We start from the raw sequence: 16,796 nt of genomic DNA, 5'->3' as shown, positions 1-16,796 counted from the left end.
AAAGCCCTCTAAATTCTCACATTTTATCTGTTTATTTTGAAGTTCTGCATCAGAATGTCCCAATACTCTCTGAGGGACATCCTGAGGTGGTCTGCTATCAGTCTGGAGTCAAATTAGGTTGTGACAACAAGAGGATTCCTTTTGATATCAGTCTGATGGTAGAGGGAAGACAGTACATACATGACATTTGAGAGGGCTTTAATTTTGAAACTTTGCATCAGAACGTTCTAATACTGTCTGAGGGACATCCTGGAGTGGTCTGGTATCAGTCTGAAGTAAAAATAGTGTGTGGCAACAGTAGGTTTCCTTCAACCAAGCAAACAAACAAACATATATTACATATAGTAGAAACAAGTATATAATCTCTCAATCATTCATTCATAATTGACGTGCATTTTATGTAAGGTTATCACATTTACTGGCATGTTGCTTTTATTTTGGAATCAGTTATGTTCTTTTACCATAATGTCATGTGAATACGCGCATGGTCTGTGTATTTCTAAGTGGAAAGATTCCGTGGTAGGACCACCCACTTCCCGTTAAAGGAAACTCGTGTCGCAACATTTTGAGATGCTGCGCCACACTTACGCGATCTTACAGCATATTAATGGACCGAAGTCGTTACTGTCAAAGGTTCACCTTACCTCATGCATTTAAAAGGTTCTGCTTAGAAGCGCAATGAAGACACACTGTTTGTTGATATATCTGAGAAACTGTCTGTCAAACGCTTGTGACGAATCGGAGGTTTCCGGTATTACTGTCACGCATTACTCACTGTTGTTTTCCAGTATATCTCCGCCCCTCTGGGTCACAAGAATACACATACCCTCAAAGATTTGTGAACCTCTTGGCATGGACTTTATAAAACCAGACAGCACATCATTTATGAGACAAGGGAAAATTGACTGTGGTCGCTTTACATCTAATTAACATTAGATTCTTAACCTTAAAGGGCTGCACATAAGCCAACCAAGCAAGCAGGTATTTTTTTTAATATATTCTCTGTCCTACAATAAAAACTACAACAAAATGTAGCAGGTTTTATTAATAGTGAAAAAAGATACCAAAAATGTTGTTCCTTGATCAGTACACTGAGATCGTTCCGTGTTGATACAAGACATGATATTCAAAAGCATTTATTAAAACATAGTAAAAGTCAAACAAAATATAATCTAACTAAAAGTACCTAACTAAAGACAGATAGCGTGTGTGTAACTGTGAATATACAAAAAAAAGGAGACAACAGTGCAACTTTGTGCTGGCTGAGACAAATGCCTACAAAAATGGCACAATCAAAGTAACTACAGTCAATGTGGCCATGTGATTGTAGTGTTAACTATTAACTCCGATATTGCAACAAAATGTCTTGAATGTAAATTAGAACTTTAAATCATTAAGTGTTTCATATGTTTCTCAAACATTGTACAACATTGAATTCCTGAATCGTTGGGTCTCTCTCTTCATTAAAGAGTTTGGTCTGAGCTGCTCTTTATGCAAAGCGTCTTGAGATAACACTGTTATGAATTGGTGCTATACAGATAAAGATTGATTGATTGAATTAATCTTCATGTTGTTATACAAGACACTTTCTGTTAGTATGAGCTACTGAATACTGTATATGCAGCGAGCTCAGTCTGTGCTGCGTTAACTTAGAGGAGGGATTTGATGACCCATGATGTATGGAAGGGACTGTGAGTTACAATGCATTTTATTTTTTTATTGACTTGTACAGAGAGGCACAGCCAGCATATGGTTTCAATTAAAAGAGAAATCAGCAGCTGATGTGGTCTAAGTCCTTCCTTCATTCAGCAAAGCCATCAAACACAATGCAGATCAAACAGGGTTTAACAGACGTGTATTCAATCAGATACAAGACAGCAGTAGGCCAGGTACACCCATTACATCTGCTTGACCTGAAGATGTCATGGATCACGTGCCACATATTGAGCAATGGCAACTGAAAGCTGGGTTCAGGCTTGGAGTTCGTACCCAGGTAGAACACTTGAGGAGTCTTGGAGGGGGGTCACTGCAGTATTTTATATTGTCCTCAGAATGATGTCTATTTCATGCACCCTCAATCCATCTGCTATTAATTACAATGTTAATATCTATGACGCAACCCATCTGATCCGTGGACAATGTGGCCATGGATAACTACAATCTGCACATCACTATTGGTGAGTGAATGTGAAGCAGGAGCTACAGAGGACCCTGCAGATCATTTAGGTACAGCTAAGAGGAAAAATTCTCATTTATAATGCACTGTAGTAAACTTAGTTAACACTAAGATATTAAATAGTTATAGTTTACATTAAAATAATACTGCAAAATATTGTATGGAATGGGATAGGTCATGTTGATTTACATTTGTGGTTATCAAGTTTCATTCAGCTGTTGCTCACGCCATGATATATTATATATGTATATATTTAATATAGTCATGGGATGCAGAGAAGATGTAGCACTCTGCTGGTAATGGCATACTTTATCGTTAATTTTCATTCAGTAGGCAGGATGCAAATGGTTGAGTCCCAACATTAGTTTAAGGCTATAACCTCCTCACACTGATACATGCCAGACAGGTGTCCATCTCATGTGTGCATGCACACACACACACACAACACAGATCCTACCATGAAAATGTTTATTTATGAACTGAATGTATGTGATGTATGTGAATTGATAAATTAGTATGTAACAAATGTATTGATTAAATGTTTACAAACAGTTTGGGGTGATGGTGAAAAAAAGTTAAGTTTGAGCCCTGCAATGCCCTGTCAGTAATGCTACCACGGACTGTCCCCTTAAATCTGATCCTTTTTACACTTACTTACTATCTTGGGGTTGAAGTGTCTTGTTAATGAGTTGTTTCATTTACATTCCTGTGTTGTGTTTAGGTTGTGCTTTGTATTTTTTTCAATTCTGGTCAGTGTATGTTGTCTTGGGATGGTATCTATTAATTTAACTTAACTTGGTACTTAGTGTACTACTCATGTACCTGCCTTTGCTGTGGTGTCCTAAAGGTTAAGTATTCCTGAGCCAACAGGAATGGATGAATTACAAATATCTTGCAATCTCTCTTAATTATCCAAAGAGTCACTTTCATTGTTTTAATTCTTCCAATTCAAAGGGCTTACACTGATTGTATGTTGTATGTACTGTTTGTATAAATACAGGAGTAATATCTTGGGAACAATCAATTTTCTAATATTTTCACCATGACTCAGTCATAGACTGAGACCACCGAGGTGCACCACAGAACGCCACAGGAGGTCTCTCCTACCTGTGGCAATCAAACTTTATAATTCCTCCTCCTTCTGCAGGAGGGATACTTAAAGACTCAATCAATCATGTGCAATATCATCATGTGCAGTAGTTGTCAAAAGTTTACTGTTTACCCTCAATTTCACTTTATTTATCCGCTCTTGTTTACATTCTGTACTTATTTTATTTAATTGTAATTTAACTATTTCTCTGTTTTTCACTTTAGACACTTTACACTTTTTACTTTGTATTTGTATTTAACGTTTGTATTGTTGCGGCAACTTTGTACTGTACTCTGGCAAAGCAATTTCCTTCGGGAGCAATAAAGTTGATCTTATCTTATCTTATAACAACAATAATTTGGACACATGCATTCAGACAGGAATTGCTGCTTAAGTATGACATTGTAAAACAAACCTCATTGCAAGATATCTTGGAATTATCATATTTCATAGAAAACCTTTATTCAAAGTTAGATGTTAGCATTACAGCTCCCAGTACTTGATTCTTTTCACAGATGCACTAGTTTGATCTATTGGTACTTGACTTCCATTCTTTATAAATGTTTGGCTTTGTAAATGTAACTTAATTCAAAATATTGAGGTGCCATACTTGTTTAACCTAAAATGACATAATAATGGTGCTAAATAGAAAGGGTTCATTTTACTACTACAATTTGCTTTACAACATTTCCTTGAAAAAGACAAAATGCACTTTTTGTCATTGCCTTCCAAAATTGTTGTGTGTTGATCTGAAGCTCCAATCAGACATCATTTGTTGGTGCCTTCCAAAACTGTTGACAACACAAAAGTAACTTGGTAGAAAACAGGACACTAAAACCTGTTTAAGATTAATTCACTCTGTCCTTGTGAGTGACACACTATAACTTAAGTTGTATGAGACATTTGAACAAATAATGTCTTTGCTTTTGTTGGGAGGACAGTTTTGGATATTCCTGTATCACACTTTATCAACAAAGAGAAAAAACATGAACAAACAAAATGCTTGTAGTTCATACAGTGACTATGTTGCATGAAGGTTTCTTGTGTGGAGCAGCAACTATTGCATTTGAGTTTCACTTGATAACAATATGTTAAGATGACAATACATAAGAGGGCGCTTTCACACTCATGAAAAGGTTTGTCATGTTTGGTCAAACAAGACAAACCTTCCCGGCAGAAACTATTGCTCTTGAGATAGTTACATGTACATGCAAGGAACTTTTTACTGATGATAAGATTGTTTCTGTACGACTCAATGCACCAAACAGTTTCTAGAACACACACATAAAATTGACTTCAGTTTGAAATTGCCACTTCCTTGCTCGTGTTGCTTCAGGGGCTTTATAGATTTGCATCTAAACTAATTCTCACTCAAACTTGTGTTTTTACAATAACAACTGTTCAGTTAATGTAAGATTCCATCTGTAAGGGTGTATGCTGGGAGCTTTGGGTGTGAGATGTCCTTCATCTGGCTCTGAAGAGGTCTCTATAGATTGTTGAGCTCCAGAAGGGTTTGGTCCAACACCTGGTGCATGTCCAGGTTTTCTTCTTTGGCTTGGGCCAGTTTCTCTGGAGGAGTAGAAAAAGAGTTGCACGTAAACTTCCAATTTTGATAATTCTAATCATTCATTATGCACAATCTGTGCATTGTTAATTCACCACCATGACAGGGTTTGCTAATAAGAGTATCAAAATTACTACTCTTGGCCATCGCGTTGTCCGTTTCTTTGTGCTTCTTCAAAAGAGCTCGAACAGCACATGTTGAAACCCCAGCCTGCTTTGAAATCTTTGCCTGGGAAACACCTTGCTGATGCAGTGTAACTACCTTGTGACTTGTTGCTGGGCTCAGTCTTGACATGGTGTATCACCTGTGACATGGAACTGTCTTCCACAACTTCACCTTAGTAGTTTGGCTGTTCCTCACCCAGTTTTAAGCCTCCTACACAGCTGTGTTGGGCCTTCACCTGAAAATGGTGAAGACTACATGTTTCTCTGTCTTTTGAATAAAGGGCTCCCTCTCTGAACCCAGTTTCCCAGAGTCCTTAATTTTTCACACATAGGTGCTAAACACACCCCTGGACCCAGTTTTACAGCCACCATTGGCCAGTGAGGGACACATGACCCTACAACCTCAGGCCACAAAACCAGATCTTCCCCACTGATCCTCTCTCTGTCCTGGACGGAGGAGAGATCACCTCTTTCTGACCCCAGCTCTGAACCCATGAGGGTCTAAATTCTCTCTGATCTCTCATCTGGACTGACGAAAGTCCTCCTCCAACCCAGCCTCAGTGTGGCTTGTACCAGACCAGGTCACCTTTTTCATGGCAGCGACACAAAGCCCTTCCTGAACCAAGTTTATCAGCAGCAGCGGGCATGACCCAAACAAGGACAAAGAACCACTCCCTTCTTCCAGCCTGACTCAGCAACAAACAGTCCCCTTTTGAGGACTGGTAACAAACTCTAACTGGGCATATATAGCAGAGCATAACTATATACATGGCTAAGCAATGGTTCAACCTTGTGGTACCTTTATCATACACACTCACACATACAGTGTTACAAATAGGCCTCAACGAAGAGACAAAGATAAGCTAACAGCTACAGCACTTAGCTTTCCCTTGTCTGCCTCTGACCCACACAACAGGGGGTCTGATGACCATTTTGTAGGGAGTCACCACGTGGTCCCCTACCTTTTGTTCTCCACCGACACCCTCTCTCACACACACACACACACACACACACACACACACACACACGCACACACACACACACACACACTCCCTATTGTTTGTTAGCTAATCACAGTTAGTTAGTTTGTTAGTATGTATGATTTTGTTATGTTTTAATACACATGCTGTCTGCTATAATATTGTACAAGAGTGAACACTGCCAACCTCTACTCTGTCAAGACCTCCGAAATCCTTCAACTAGCTGTCAATATGGTAATTTTGGTAGTAGTTATTAAGTTAATTATTAATCATAATACCAAATTGATAGCTTAGTTATTTTATGAGACTGAATCAATTAAATGTTTTTCCTCGTTTATCGAGGTGGTGCCCCAATTGAGGGCCCATTAATTAAAATAATTAATTATGTTTGATAGTTAGTTTTAACCAAATTGGTACCAACCCCAACATTTTGATGCCGCCGTGAGAGGCAAAGTACCAAATCACAACAGTGTGACACATGACCCTACTGTCATGTCTCGTCGTGTCTGTTAAGTTGTTTTTGTTCACTTGTGTTTTTGTCTCGTCTCTCACTTCCTGTTTTATTTTGAAAACTAAACTCTCCTCTCGTTTCAGGCCGTTGACTTCCTGCCCTTGTGTGTTTTCCCGCCTGGGTGATTGTCTGCCCCGCCCTGATTGTTTCCACCTGTTCCCCATTACCTTGTGTATAAATAGTCTGCGTCTCCCTTTGTCTTGTGCCAGATTGTCTTGTCCTGTCCGAGCATCATAGGTCACTTGTGTTTTTCAAACCAAGCCATAGTTTTCCATGCCATGTTGTAGTAAGTATCTTGTCTATGTAAGTATTGTATTGAATTAAAGAGTTTGTCACCTGATTATCAGTGTCTTGCTTCGTGCATTTGGGTCCACCCTGTCTCTGAGCCCTGTGCTTAATACCTACAACCTAAGGCCACAAAACCAGAGCTCCCCCACTGCTCTCTCTCTCTAATCTCTCATCTGGACTGTGGAGCTCTCCTTGCAGAGCTCTCTCACACCCCTGAGAGCCTCTGCCTCTGGATCCCTGAGGTTCCAGCAGAGCTCTCCCAATTCTCCTCTGGACCTCTGAGGGTCCAGCTCTCTTTCACCTTGGACTCTGCTGGAGACCAGTTCAGTGCTGCACCTCATCTCACCAGGACCCCTGAGCAGAGCCGTTTCTTGCTCTATGCGGACTACACAAATGCATTGGGCCACTAAGCCACCAGGGGGCCCCAAAGCTGCATGTTCAACCTCATGAGGAGAATTAAAATTGCCTGTCTTTATCTGTAGCTATCTCATGTGTTTAGTATATCCCTTATATGCTTAAAAGAATAAATGTAGGATATAAATAAAATAAGCTGCAATGATAAGCTGTGGGGGCAGCATGGTGGTGCTGTGGTTAGCACTGTTGCCTCACAGCAAGAAGGTCCCGGGTTTGAATCCCGGTTTGAATCCGGGGTGTTTCTGTGTGGAGTTTGCATGTTCTCCCCATGCTAGCGTGGGTTCTCTCCGGGTACTCCGGCTTCCTCCCACAATCCAAAGACATGCACATTAGGTTAATTGGTAACTCTAAATTGCCCGTAGGTGTGAGTGTGAGAGTGAAAGGTTGTCTGTCTGTCTCTGTCTCTGTCTCTGTATGTGGCCCTGCGATTGGCTGGCGACCAGTCCAGCCTCTCGCCCAAAGTCAGCTGGGATAGGCTCCAGCTCCCCCCGCGACCCTGACGGATAAGCGGTATAGAAAATAGATGGATGGATGGATGGATAAGCTGTGGCTAGTGTTTTTATGGCATAATTAAGTCACAATCATTGGACTGCACTGTCACGCAGTGAGTGACGGTATGGGAATGATTAATAACTACCCATCATTCCCGTTAGTGAGGATATTAATGGCAAACAGCGTTATGGCATCAAAAAAAAATTATGCTAGTGGGGCAGAAAAACACAAGAAGAAGAAAACGGAGGAAGAAAAACAGTCAAAGGATAAAGGTAAGGCATTTGTTCGTGATGGGGGGAGGTGTAACGCCGAGTTTTTAGCAAGTTTGTTATTTGTCCGGCTGGCTAGCTCAGCTAGCCTCAGATAAATGTTAGTTAGCTGGCTAGGATTTGTATGCTCATAAACCCAGTTTTAGTGTTAAATAAAATTAACATGTCACATGTGAATGGACTGTGCTGTCTTGCCATGGGACTGACTGACTGACCCGTTTTGTCAGATTAGAGCAGGAAGGGAGGGTGTGTTGATATAGATATCTGCTATGTCATCGTCCAGTGGAAGTTGGAATATGGGAGTGGAATGCCAGTGGAATATGAGAGGTTATCATGACTGCAGCCTGTTTTGCTTGTGAAGTGTAATAGATTGTGGCACAACCTTCTTCCAGTCTGGCTCATCAACAGGCTAAGAAAGCACCACACTGAAGGACCTTCTTCCCTTTTTGAGGGCTGGTAACAAACTCTAACTGGGCATATATATATAGCAGAGCATTACTGTATACATGTATTGGTTTTGATTTGCTTTAATGTTCATTGAGTTTGATTATTGTGTGTGTTGTAGTTACTGTGTAGCCATAAAGTTAAGTTGATGTTTGCTCACACAGACACAGAGTCGTGCATGCAACTAACCATCCTTTCCTAACCTGGTACCTTTATCCCACACACTCACACATACAGTGTTACAAATAGGCCCCAACGGAGAGACGAAGATAAGCTAACAGCTACAGCACTTAGCTTCCCTTTGTCTGTCTCTGACCCACACACCAGAGGGTCTGGTGGCCAGTTTGGAGATAGTCACCATTTGGTTCTCCCACCTTTTGTCCATGTTACATTCCTTTGCCTATTCACATGTACACACACACCCTCAAACACTCACTTTCTCTCCCTGTTGTTTGTTAGCTTTCTGATAGCCAAATTGCCCCAGAAATGGTGCAAACCCCAACATTTATTGGTGCCCCAGAGTACTGAGCACAACATTTTGGCGCCGCCGTGTGAGGCAAGGTACTATTTACAACAGCTGTTCCTGTTTCAGTGAATGACCATGTTTCAACCGCCATATGAAATTGATGATCAGTAGCACAAGTTTGATACAATTGGTTAATCATTCATCTGACTATAATCCTTCAAAGTTCCTGACTCTGTGCAAGTGTACCTAGAAGAACTGATGCTGTTTTCAAGGCAAAAGGTGGTCAGACCAAATGTTGATTTGATGTAGATTAGATTCATTTATATTTTTGAAAGCATTCTTACTTTACAGCATCTATATATATATATATATATATATATATATATATATATATATATATATATATATATATATATATATACACACACACATATATAAACACACAAATATTGCCCTTATCACTAATTTCGTTGAAATCACCTTTGTAACTTTATCAGCCATTTCTAGTCATCTCAACAACTGCAATACTTTAATAAAACCTCTAACAACAATATGAACAGCAGTCTTCAAAAACACAGAGTAACAATGACTATTACAGGAATAATTATTAAAAAAAAACAATGGTCATAATGTTAATAGTAATAGTAATATCTGTATGACAATATGTTACAATATGGTATCTTAATGCAGGTTAATAAAAATGAGACAAAATATAACAACAGGGAATAACTGTAAAACCACATTGGTTTTGGAGGCAACAGACTGGTAAATTATGTGCCACTACTTCCATGAAACTGAGTCACGGCTAAATTCAGCCACGATAATTGGAAAATGTCTTAATTGGCTAGATTTTGCAAAATAGCTCACTGCGGTCATGAACTTCACTTGACATGAACTTCACTTGAAATGACATCATTGAGGTTGGATGTGACAAAGACAAAGGAACTGGTCCAGGGTGCCGGTGACCCCTGTTTTCATTCAGGGGGTCAGGGTGGACATTGTTGAGGACTATAAATACTTGGGGGTACACATTGACAGCAAACTGGATTGGGGGAAGAACACTGATGCCCTTTACAGGAAGGGCCAGAGCCGCCTCTATTTTCTGAGGCGGTTGAGGTCCTTCAACATCTGCAGGACTATGCTAAAGATGTTCTATGAGTCTGTGGTAGCCAGTGTTATCTTCTATGCTGTGGTGTGCTGGGGCAGCAGGCTGAGGGTAGAGGACGTCAATAGACTGAATAGACTGATCCGCAAGGCCAGTGACGTTGTGGGAGTGAAACTCGACTCTCTGACAGTGGTGTCAGAGAGGAGAATGCTTCACCAAGTGGGAGCTATCTTGGACAATGTGTCTAACCCACTCCATGACGCGCTGGTCAGACACAAGAGCGCCAGAATGATTGTGCCACGATGCACTACAGAGTGCCACAGGAAATCATTCCTGCCTGTGGCCATTAATCTATACAACTCCTCACCCTGAGTGTACATGTTGTTGTATATTATTATTATTATTATTATATAATAATACAACTCCTCACTCTGAGTGTACATGTTATTGTATATTATTATTATTATTATTATTATATAATACAGCTCCTCACTCTGAGTGTACATGTTGTTGTATATTATTATTATTATTATTATAATATAATACAACTCCTCACTCTGAGTGTACATGTTGTTGTATATTATTATTGTTGGTAGTGGTGGTAGTAGTAGTAGTATTTGTATTATTATTATTATTATTATTATTATTATTATATAATACAGCTCCTCACTCTGAGTGCACATGTTGTTATATATTATTATTATTATTATTGGTAGTAGTAGTGGTAGTGGTAGTAGTATTTGTATTATTATTATTAGTAGTAGTAGTAGTATTACATAATACAACTCCTCACTGAGTGCACATGTTGTTATATGTTATTATTATTGGTAGCAGTAGTATAATTTGTATTATTATTATTATTATTATTATTATTAGAAGACTCTGGACTCACCTGGTGCAATAATTTACCTCTGTGTAATAATTTGTAATAATTATTTTTAATACATAATTTTTAAAACATAGTTTTATATATTTATATTATTACTTTGGTGTTTGAAGTTTATTCTTATTCTTTTTGGAGCTGTGTGTAACAAAAGCAATTTCCCCCTGGGTATTATTAAAGGAATTCTGATTCTGATTCTGATTTATAACACATAACTATTTAATCCAGATATCCAGTAGTCCACATCAGTTCCAATATCTGTCCCAGTGTTGAAATACTAATAATAGTTATATCTACAGTATAGCGTGGTGAAACAAAAGGCCAGTTTGAGAAAAACACTAATAACACTGTTTCAAGTGCTCCAAATGGCATTGTCTTGAACAAGAACAATGTTCATTTTTGTGTACCATTTAAAACTTTCACTGTATTTAGACACAGCAGTGCTTTGAGCTACATGCTCAAATGCATCAGCATGCTAACAACAAAGCTACCATGCAGACGTTAAGCGGATATGTTGAACAAGTTCGTTATCTTAGTTTAGCATGCTAACATTTGCTAATTAGTCCTAAACACAGTGTATAGCTGAGGTTGCTTGGAATGTCATTAGTTGTGCAGGTATATTGTCATAAACAAAATATTTGACAAATACAAAATATGACCTGATGATGGCACCACATGAAAAGTCAGAGGTTCACCAAAGTTATTGTAACATGAAGGGGAACATGAATGTCTAAACCAAGTCCTATCCAACAGAGATGTTTCAGACTGGATCAAAGTGGACCAAACTGACAGATAGACAGACTGATATTACTATCCCTGAAGATATGCCTTACAATAAAACAAGAGTCTGGAGAGCAGCTTCATAAATGTATGGCAGCCACAGATAAAACACCTACCCAATGATCAAAGTGACTAATTCAAAGTAGTGGCACAATGGACCGGAAAGCTCCAGAGCCTTTCAATAATTCATTTTATGAAAACAATACACTTACACGTAAAGTATAGAGCATGAGGAACAGTGTGTAGATGTGCATAAAATGTATCTTTCTATTATTAATGTCTGTGTCTGACTCTGGAAGCATCATTACAGTCACATTCCTGGCTTTCCTACTCTCTATGCTTCTACTGTTTAGCAAAAATATGCAAAGTATGACAATAAAATCTAAAACAAAAGTCAGTAAATTGGTGAACAGAATATTCATTTTGCACTAAGTTCTATATTTTACTAAATTACAGTATCATCAGTATTTCAAATTCATTGAAATAACAGGCATTATGATTTCAGGTCAAAGAAGTGTTTACCCTGTGGAGAGGAGTCATATATGAGGAAATTGATGTGTTCCACAAATTCTCTTAGGTCACTCGTGCGTGCCACTTAAGAATGACTCTGTTTGTACAAGTGGGTATTGCATGAAGCCCAATAGCTCGCAAATCCTCAAGCTAAGCAATAAAAAATGTTTAACCCTTTCCATACTCTGCTCAGTCTCACAGTATCATGCATAATGTCTCACATATCAAGATATATTGAGCACCATTTTCTACACACTTTACAAAGCTTTACATGGGAAGGAAAAAATGGCAACTGAAAAACATCCTCATTGGGTGACTATAATTATGTTTATACACCAGTTATAGATGGGAGCGGTATTATAAATTCATGAAAAAAAGAAAGAAATATCCTTACTTGTGTTTTCAACTACATTGTGGTGTACACTGTCTATAAATTGAGGAAGCAAATGGAAAAGAAAGAAAGCAAGACTGGAAGGAGACAGAAAAGTTCAGGAAGCTTTAATACATTTATTACAGGTGGGAGCAGGAAGGTTTACATGAATAGTTCAATAAAGAATTAAGTCAGTGAACCAGCAAACACACAGCAGTGACTGGGTGAGCAGTAACTTAGCCTTCTGTGCTGCGTAACACAGATACAGCTTTCTGTAAGGGTGGGTGATATTCTAACCCATTATACCACTGTGGAATGGAACGGCAAGCAGGAAGAGAAGTTAAGACAGGAAGGAAGAGCAGAGAGGAAGTGACAGTGTAGCTACAGGGTAGTCATGTCGTTGAGGGCCAGGTCCAGCTCCTCACTGAGAGCCTTTCCCTTCAGCTTCTGAGCATACACTTCATCTGGAGGAGGACACACACACACGCAAACAGATAGAGAGATGACGGAAACAAGAAACACAATGAGGTGAAGGGAAGAATAACGAAGAGAAAATCAGAACAACTGGTAATTTTCAATCTGAGTGGCTGAAGATCTGCTGGTGTTAATGTCATAACATCAGCAAGCAAATCACAGGCAGCAGCTAATGTACACACGTTTCAACATGAAGCTCATTCAACCAAATGCCCTGTTTCCTCTAGAGACCGACTTCAAATACACACAAACTGAACAAATCATGCAGTGTTATCAATGACTGCTTGACTCAACATTTCCAGACAATAGAACCAGTGTGATGCCAAACCTAACAAAGACCACCTCAATGAAAAGGGCTTAGGAGTTTAATTGTTATTAAAATTATTAATGCATTCAGTTATCTTTCTGGAAGCCACGTTGGACATGTACAGTTTCTGGAAACAATACATCTTACAAGGCAAGAATTATACCAGGGTCAAACAGCCAGTGCCGCGGATGTCCGAGAGTGTGGCTGCAGTACAGCTTCTAAAATGATCTATCCACATGGCCAGTTTGACATGCCCTGAACTAGCCAATGGGCCTTTAAAAGACAGTTACAGTTTTCATTATTTAAACTACCTGTGAGGCAGCAAATAAACAAACTCATGTTTCCCAATGTCCCCATCATCACACTGGACACCAACAGTAGCACAGCACTTAATATTAACAGTTATATCAACAGCTAACACGCTAGCTAACAACAATTAACATTATGTGATTAGCACAGGCACCTAAACACTGTGCAGTGTAAATATTAATACAAGTGTGCTTAGAGTTTACCAGGATTTTGCTGGACATTCACTGGACACTAGATGTCACATGTTTTGAATGGTGTCCAGATCTATAGAATAATGCTGATTGCTAGCAAAAAAGCAATTACCAGAAGATGGATGAAGAATGAGGCACCTAAGGTGGAGGACTGGGTTGAGGTAATACACGACATATATGTGATGGAAAAGCTAACTTTTTCTTTGAGATTGGAGGTGGATATATATAAAAGAATGTGGGAAAACTGGATAGAGTACATAAAACCAATTAGGTCTGACTTTGCTTGAGATGTACATTGTGGAGGAAAAAAACCCCTAGTTCATAGCTACAGAAGTTGGAATGTTTGTTCTTCTTTTATTTCTCTTTTTTTTTTTTTTTTAGTTTTTCTTTTCTCTTACTATATTCGCTACACTGGTAACATATCAAAACTCTGTTAGATTAAACCATTCAAAATGTAAGGTAGAATGCAAATAACCACTATGTCCTGGGCATGATTCCGTTTAGGTACATGGAAAGGTATAGACATTCTTTATACTGATTTAAAGTAAAAGACTGAAGAAGTCTTCTCCTTTTTTTTTTCTTTTATTTATTTTTTGAATGTCAGGTTTAATTTTAAAACATATTTCATGTGCATTTGGAAAAAAGAAAAAAACCGAGCCATTGTTTACCAGCTGTATGTAGAAGGTATGTAAGTATGTTATAATGTTCAATAAAAAGAGAATTAAAAAAAAAAAAAGAATGGTGTCCAGATCTGTCAAATAAGTCTGCAGCGACATTCAGTGTCTTACTGTAATTAGTACTGTTTGAACAACATTTTCTGTTTCCCCAACTGTTTGATCAAACCTTACCAAAGTAATTCACAATACCCGTGAGCCTAGCAGAATTTTTCTTTTCAGAATTTTATCACCAACATGATTATTCTATCTTTAAATAAAAAAGAGTTTTGCATATGTGGTGCCATTGCCTCAACATGTGAGATGGTCTGTGGAAAACTCGTTTCCCCAGTGGCACTGCTGGTTTGAATACCCTGGTGGCCCAATCCGTCTTGCCAACAATGTGGCAATTCATGCATATGGTGTGTTTTCATCATTTTAACCTCTCAAGTCAGTTGCATCTTTGTTCTGCTGGTCTTCTTTTCTTAAAATGTAAAATTTTGCAATTTTTTCCTCAGTTTTCTCAAAATCCCATTTTCAACATCTCATTAGAAACCGCTGACCCAATTGTCTAAGAACTTAGTCAGTTAAGTAAGAAACAAGCATCAAAATGTTCGCAAGCTGCTTGGGCCCTGATTACTGCCGCTTGCAGCGATTCATTTTTTTAACTTATTCTGTTGTTGTTTCTACTGTATGTATGCAAGGCCCTCTGAATTACCCTGTGTGTAAAATGTACTATAAAATTGTACAAATAGTTGCGAGGGTCTGTATACTGTTTCTGCTCATGTCTGTGAGGGTGTACATAGGCATCTTGTGAACATAGCCCTCATGTACAGTGGGGCAAAAAAGTATTTAGTCAGCCACCAATTGTGCAAGTTCTCCCACTTAAAAAGATGAGAGAGGCCTGTAATTTTCATCAGACATATTACGACATGCTAAATTTGTCATGTTTGTCACGTTAGCCCTAATTCATATATATATATATACATACATATTTATGAGTATTTGAGATACTCTAAGCCTTTACAGACCCTCACATAATCAAGTGCTCATCAAGGCCACAAGACTGCAAAGGTGAAAACCACAGAAATAATGCTCAGCCTGAGTATTATCATTCTGTGACTGGTTAACATAAACTTGTGACTACTGTATATTTACGCACTTAGTACACTACGTACATTCTCAGGAAGCATAACCAGGCCAACAAAATGAACCAAATGACCAGTATTTGAGGTGATTTGGTCCTTTCAATCATCAGTGGTGTCATTGGTCAAAACTGCACAACACATCAATTAAGTTCCAACACCAGGATAGATTTAGTGAAAAATACTATTACTGTGACATGATTCACTGCAGGACAGAGAACAGACATGTTAGTGGTGTCAGTGGAAGACGAGTGTTGAATACCTTCCAAATCATCAATGGTCTTCTCCAGCTTGGCCACAGACCTCTCAGCAAACTCTGCACGGGTCTCAGCCTAGGACAAAACCATAGCACAACATGTGTCAGTACACATTCTGGCATGTATTAACTGTGGCTCTCTGTTCATTTAGTTAATGCAGCTGATAAAGCAACAGAAATCATAACAGCATAACACAACTGAAAACATCCCACCTCTTTCAGTTTGTCAGTAAGAACTTTAATTTCTTCTTCATACTTGTCCTCCTTTTGTGAGTACTGAAATCCAAACACGAAAGGCATTAATTAATATATACTTACAGATACTGTTTTAACTACTAAAATGTCTTCACAAATGGGTGGCAAATACACTGTCCAATGCATGCTAAAAAAAAGAGGTTTCATTGATTCCCAAACGCTCACTTCTTCTCTTAATAGAAACATAGATGGTAGCTAGAAATTAGATTTTGGCCAATTAAATTTTTTCATATTGTACAAAACCTTATTGTTAGGAACTGATACTTATGTCTGTGACTTCTAAAGACATTATCTAAGCGGTACAAAGTGGGGCTACATGGGGCTACAGTCATTTGAAGCAGCTTTCCATCTTGTCAAATGCAGGATTTGAAACAAGGACCGTCATCCTCTGAACTCCTGATTCATGCCTCCGCGTCTCTATAGTAGATTAACGAGACTGTGCGTTGTTAAATGGACATGGGTTCCTATCACTGAATGTCTTTGAATTTGTTTAATTACTTTTTTGGAGCCTAATATTCATACATCTAAATACTATGGACAGCATATATACAGTGTGACTGGCCATTCCTAAGGCTGAATGCCTTAGCTCCTACTGTACCTTCTCAGCCTGGGCTTCCAGTGACTTCAAGTTGTTGGTGACATTTTTCAACTCTTCCTCAAGGTCACCTGATTTACTGCGCAACATAAGAATGAGGAAATG

The 16,796-nt window shown here is 38.7% G+C and overlaps 1 protein-coding gene across 4 annotated transcripts in view; it reads right to left on the bottom strand.

Annotated features, from left to right (window-relative positions):
* Positions 1–3,703: 3,703 nt before the first annotated feature.
* tpm2 (tropomyosin 2 (beta)) overlaps positions 3,704–16,796 on the bottom strand; it is a 29,246-nt gene continuing 16,153 nt past the window's right edge. Inside the window, exons 6-9 of one of the 4 annotated variants that reach the window (XM_070850055.1) lie at positions 16,695–16,770; positions 16,055–16,117; positions 15,848–15,917; positions 3,704–4,835 (exon numbers count right to left, since the gene is read on the bottom strand). In XM_070850055.1, coding sequence (XP_070706156.1) covers positions 4,753–4,835; positions 15,848–15,917; positions 16,055–16,117; positions 16,695–16,770 — 292 coding nt within the window. In that variant the 3' untranslated portion in view covers positions 3,704–4,752. Of the gene's footprint in view, positions 4,836–12,618; positions 12,971–15,847; positions 15,918–16,054; positions 16,118–16,694; positions 16,771–16,796 lie in introns of those variants that run through there. The other 3 variants (XM_070850054.1, XM_070850057.1, XM_070850056.1) reach the window with 3 other exon arrangements.

Source organism: Pempheris klunzingeri, chromosome 19 (genome assembly GCF_042242105.1).
Source record: "Pempheris klunzingeri isolate RE-2024b chromosome 19, fPemKlu1.hap1, whole genome shotgun sequence".
NCBI classification, from domain to species: Eukaryota; Metazoa; Chordata; class Actinopteri; order Acropomatiformes; family Pempheridae; genus Pempheris; species Pempheris klunzingeri.
This window is presented reverse-complemented; position numbering and strand designations above follow the sequence as displayed.